This window comes from Triticum urartu, chromosome 2A (genome assembly GCF_056163025.1).
Source record: "Triticum urartu cultivar PI428250 chromosome 2A, HENAU_Tu73, whole genome shotgun sequence".
In the NCBI taxonomy this organism is placed as follows: Eukaryota; Viridiplantae; Streptophyta; class Magnoliopsida; order Poales; family Poaceae; genus Triticum; species Triticum urartu.
Window position 1 is genome coordinate 451,683,994 of NC_141874.1, and position 5,857 is coordinate 451,689,850.

Here is a 5,857-nt window from a genome sequence, read left to right on the forward strand (position 1 = left end):
ACCGTTAGGGCAATTGTTGAACACCTTGCATGCGGAGGGGGTCAGAGCCACGGCGACGGAGTGCCCGACTAGGACTGGACGCGGAGGAGGCCGGCGATGGTCCCTAGCAATCTGCATCGGCAATTACCGGGCTCGCCGATGCTGCATGGGAGCTGGAGGAAGCAACAAGTTTGGCCATGGCGGCGGTAAAGTAGGCTAATTCCGGTCTCCTCGACTAGCGTGGGGTCACGCACAGGGCTCATACGTCATCTCTGAGCTCGGACGGCCCCATCCTGACCAAATTGGGGCTTGGCGGTGACGACAAAATCGATTAATTTTGGCACCGATGAGGGATGAGGTGGGGGAGAGGGCGGTGAGGCTGGGGAGAGGGGGTGGGGATGCAAATGACGGCGCAAGGCCAAAAGGGACGCTCGAGTTAGCCTAAATTTGTTGAGACTTCGTGTTTTCTCAAAGCAAAAATACTCCATCCTTTAAAGAGTGTACTTCCAACTTTGTTGGAGAGTCAAACCATCTCAAAGTTTGACCATGTTTGTGCAAAAGTATATCAATGTTTGTGAAATTAAATATTGTTCTAGGGATTAATGACTTTTGGGGGAAGAGCTAGACATGCTCTAAGTACTCATGCTTCATTTTTTTTCATGACTGGAAATCAACTTTATTTCGAATTAATTCCCCCGGTGCAATTCTGGTTCTCACCAGGGCCACTCAAATTTAAGATCTCATAGTGATCAAGCCGATACCATAATTTGAATGTTGAACCATCAGGCAATTTTCAGGAGACCATAAGAACATGAAAGAGAAGTAAAAGTAGGAGCTAATTCTTAACTCAAATTTCCATATATATATATATATATATATCATTAGCCGCATGCCACTAAAATACACCACAGATGAATGCTGAATCATGGAACAAAGAGTTGGCCATCCACAGTAACTCTGAACACATGGCACAAAAATTGTGACCAAGAAAAATCGAAATGCTATAGAGGCCTGCACAAGAAGACCAAATTCTTGAAAGCAATCGAGGGAATGGCTGTTAAATAAGTTGTAATAATTCTCAGCCCTTGGTTCTTAGTATTGTGATGCTGCCTTTCCCACCTTCTGTTCTGATTCTTGTCTTGCCAATGACGGGCTTCCCAGAGAAAGCTGAAGTTTCCAGGATTTCTGGAGGCTTCTTTGGAGGAGCATGGATGCGCTGATTTATATCCTTGAGAGTGACATCTCCTTCTTCCCAAGATGGTTTGATAAGGGTAAAAGGGTATGCTATAGATGTAGTTACATTTTGCTTCGCCTTGATCATCGAGCTTCCTCCTAATAGGGAAGCAAAGCCAAATGATCAACATATATATTACTAGAGGTTCAAGTGTGTAAGGTAAGTTGATGAATAATAAGGTACTACCAAAACTTAAATACCTTTAGATACTTTGAGTGTAGAAAGTTTCCTAGTCTCATGCATTATGAGACTTTCTGTCACCGGAGCAATCTCACTTGTTCCTGTCATAGATAGAAAGAAAAGTAAATAGCTGGACAAAGCTACAGAAATTTTGTTTTAGCAAGTCACTATGATTGCCAAACAACAGCAAGTTGCACCAATTGCAAAGAAGATACAAACAGAATACTCTTTACAAACATTTCTAGGAAAAATACTGACAATATGGCGAATATATGCATAGACTGGAAACCCTGACAGAAACATTGGATGAAACTTTTTTAAGATCTCAAAGATGGCATAGAAAATGTGCTTTGTACCGACCTGGCACATCGGTTTGACAACCAATGTATGTAACGCTCTCCTGGCTAGAAGGCCTACAAACAAAATATGAACTTGTCATGATTCAAAAAGAATGTGAACTAAAAGCAAATTGGCTTTAACAGAACCAGATAGGAACTAACATTTGATCAGGCGTGTAGTAGATAGTAGCTCCTTCAGAGTAATTATCCAATTGATTATCTGATGGCTCGTAGGATGCTCCATTAGACAAGGAACTGAACTTATCTGATACAAAAATATCCATTCAGCAAACAGAAAAGGCATGGCAGTAGGTAGCTGCTGGACAATAAGCCATATGTGGTAAAAGGATGAACCTAAATCATCTGAATTGAGCTGCATATTCCAGTTTAAACTCTGTGGTTCATCAGTGCAAAGCAATGAAGTCTCTGCTACCTGAGATATTGATCAACAAAGGACGCAATAGTGTAAGCAATAGCAAAAAATAGACGAACTTCGAACATAGCCAGCTAGTAGTGAACCACCTCAGATGTCACAAAATTAGAACACATTTCATGATCACCAACTTCTGGCTGATTAACCTCAGAAGGGTACTCCAACACGCGTCGCCGCTTTGATTCCCGAGACTCCTCCAGGTCTAGTGTCTCCTTGCAAGTGATATCTGGCACAAGTAACCTTATTCCTTTAAGCAAAACTTCAAGAGTAATATAGTGCCGATAATTCTCTGAAAAAAGAAGTTTCCTACCCCCAATATCAAAGAAGGCCCGGCAGTCTCGCAGAGGAGTTTGATTTCCCAGTAATCCAAGTAGCTCATCATCATCATCATCTCGGTTGAGGCAATCCCACACGAACTTAGCAACATCTTTTGAGAAAATAATAATAATGATACAGTAAGTCCAAAAAATAATCGGCAGTTCTGACATGGATGTTGGTTATGGGTTTGAGCGATGTACCATGATTTCCATCACTAGGTTCGCCATGCTCCTTCTCTTGCCAATCCCACAGACTGCAGAAAGCAATATGAGATCAGGCATAAGTTCAACTAATGTAATACATTGAAATAGTTGTGAAATTTCGGACGAGTACTCAGTTCTGTGGACAGTCGAGACATGGTTTAGTTTCAGTTGCACAAACGTAAAAAACACGCCACGAAGAATGACCAATCCAGCATCAGTATGCTCCCATTTCGACCCCTCAGAGCCAAGAATATCTCGATCCAGTTTTAAACACACAAACTTTACACAATCCTCCTATTATCTCATTTGCATCAAAAGCAACAGCAGGAGCGTGCATCGGTGCAGGAGGACGCCCCAATCGAACAAAGTAAATCGAGTTCGACACTCCATAGACACCAACGGGGCACCTAAGGATCTTCTAATCTAGCAAATCGACGGCAAGATCCCTCTATTTTCGGATCGGCAGAAGGAGCAGCCACGGAACTCCCGAAATCCCCATTACGCCCAGCAGATTCTAGTCCCTCATGCCCATGCTAGTCCCAAGACCCTACCAAACCCCAGTTGATCCCCTCCATCCAACAAATCCTCGAAACCGCCCGAGAAATCACAGCGCGAGAACCGGCGCGACCGCAACCGACAACAGGAACCCGCACCCCCCGCAACACGCACATTTGGTTGTTGCCGTCGCCATCGCCGGATGCGCCGCCTCCGCCTCCGCCTCCGTCGCGGCGCGGGTCCATCGGCCCCGGAAGGCCTGCCCCGACTAGCCGTTGCGACGGGACCCCCCCTCCCCTCCCTCTCCTTTGACTCTAGTGGACGGGGAGACAGACAGAAACACTGCTCCTCCGCTGTCTACTCGATTCCGCAGCGGCTCGGGTAGCGCCGCATTTGTAGTCCGAGAGACCAAGGTGGGAGAGAGAGAGAAAGGGCAGAAAGAAAGTACTAGAAAGAAATGCGGAATGGAAAATTCGGTGGGCACGAGCGGGGCCGGGTGGGCTGCCTGCCGAAGAGGCCGTTAGCCCTGGGTGTTGGCGCCGCTTTGCCACCTTTGCGTTTGTTGTCGCACGGCTAGCAGAACAGTGATGGCATTGCCAAAATGCCAAAGCCCGGGCCAGGGATTTGGCAAGGTCCAGCTAGCTACAGCATTATTTTTTCTTCAAGTTTTTCGCCAGCTCGTTTCCATTGGCTGTATACTTTAATACTTGCCCTTCGTTTGTCGAAAAAGAAAACGCACCGTTCGTTTGCTAGCGCATCGCACACTCACATAAGTAAAATGCAAATTAGCATCCATCTTTTGCTGGTGGTAACGAGACCATGGACAGCCAACTACACGATTATTTGATAATGTGACCCAACCGTCTGCTAAGTTACCAAATGCACACCAAGTGCTTGGTGGACATGGGTCAAGAAAAATGTTCTAGTGCAATCCTAAAATGTAGATTAAATGGTCCCCCCCCAAAAAGAGGGGTTGTGGGTCAGACCATTTGGTAAATTATACCCTGCCATGTTATTGTTGGGAATACACAAGCAAGCACTCGGTTCCTATCCAATGGCATGACATGTCCAGGAGAGGAAGGAAGAAAGCGGAGGCAAACGAATGAAAGACGGAGAAACATGAGAGGGAGGAGGGAAGAAAGCTTACCTGCGTGTCAAAGCCAACAATGACGGCCACCGTTTGGAGCAATCCACGAGGTGGTGGCGCCGACAATAAGGTGGCAAGGCATCGTGGCTGAAGGGGTGATAGGCTCCAAGTCGGGCTAAGGAGATGTCTGACCGAGGCATGGCAGTGGCCTGATCCGATGTCACCATTCGCCGGATCTAGGGGGCAAATGCATACACGGTGAGGAGGGGAGAAGAGCGTTGCGCATGTGGGAAAGAAGAATATGACCGCTATCCCTTTGTTGTGTGGGCATGGTTAAGTGTATGGTAGTGCAAACTGCTATTTCGACGGTGTGTTTTTCTAGTACAAATAGTGGTTATGTAGGTTCCTTGCAAATGGGGAGAGAGATAATGCTGCAATGTCATGCAAACTTGACCAGAATAAACCTTCAAGCTACACTTAGCAAGATTGAAAATAATATGAAGGAAAAATTCCAGTGCTACCACCTATATCTTGTGGAGAGGGGGGGGGCTAATTGCCGAAACCAACAAATATGTGGTGCTACATTTATGACCTTCCTTTTATGCTAACTCTATTTTTGGCGATTTTCATTCTTTTTGGTGACTTCTGAAAATTATGGTACCAACTTCAAAAAATCTTGCCCCAATTTTTGGAATTTGAAACTTTCATGAGTTTTGAAATTTTGAACTTTCCAAAATTTAACATTTCGAGTATGAAATTTTAGAGATATTTAAAATTCAAAACTATGAATTCCCAAAATTAAATAATTGTGAACTTCCGAAAATTTAAAATTCAAAAAATGGAGCTTTCAAATTTTAGAACTATTTTGCGGGGAAAAGGCTGAAAGAAAAAATGGTCACATGTGTGGACCCTTCCTTGTGGTATGCAACCAAATCAGTTACACATAGCTCACCCCCCCCCCCCACACACACACATGTCCCTACGTCACCTCCTAAGTTACTGACAAGACCCGGTAGCACGTTGCTCCCGGCGGCCAGCTATAACATGCTATGAAAATTCAAAAAGCTCCAAAAATATGAAAACACATAACCAAGATGTATGCATCATGCCATGCAAATTCAAATGAATATTCCATCGGAAAATGCTTAAACGGGAAAGACAACTTTTGAAACTCATGTTCTTTTGTCTTCATCGAAGTATTCGTAGGCTTGGCCACATGGAGGTGTCAATGTAACCTCTCTTGACTACACATAGAGATACTTCTTTTTCTTTGCAAAAGAGCACCTGACTCCATATATTAGAAATCTATCATTACAGAAACACCCCAGCAAAAAAAATAATGCAAGTAAGCCCTTGGGGAACCATCTATTGTTAACCACTACAACTAGTAGATGGCATGCTACATCCACCTCTCTCCTTTTGCTAGAGCCGGCCTGCCGTTTTTTCATGGATAGGAAATCATTAATACTTCATCATGTTGGGTTGGTATCCTAGGGTTGAAGCTATCGATGGATCTATAGAGGCTGCCAAAATCATCCCGAGCACCATAACTCACAAATCCGCCATGATTCTCTACGGAGACAAAGAAGG

General features: G+C 44.5%; 1 protein-coding gene across 1 annotated transcript; it reads right to left on the reverse strand.

Annotated features, from left to right (window-relative positions):
• Positions 1–875: 875 nt before the first annotated feature.
• Positions 876–3,634, reverse strand: LOC125537811 (protein XRI1). The gene is made up of 9 exons (XM_048701117.2): positions 3,355–3,634; positions 2,683–2,735; positions 2,475–2,591; positions 2,254–2,390; positions 2,086–2,164; positions 1,894–1,996; positions 1,754–1,806; positions 1,414–1,494; positions 876–1,311 (listed from the first exon to the last, which is right to left on the reverse strand). Exons 1-9 carry the CDS (start codon positions 3,423–3,425, stop codon positions 1,058–1,060), a joined length of 948 nt encoding a protein of 315 aa, XP_048557074.1. The 5' UTR covers positions 3,426–3,634; the 3' UTR covers positions 876–1,057.
• Positions 3,635–5,857: the final 2,223 nt, after the last annotated feature.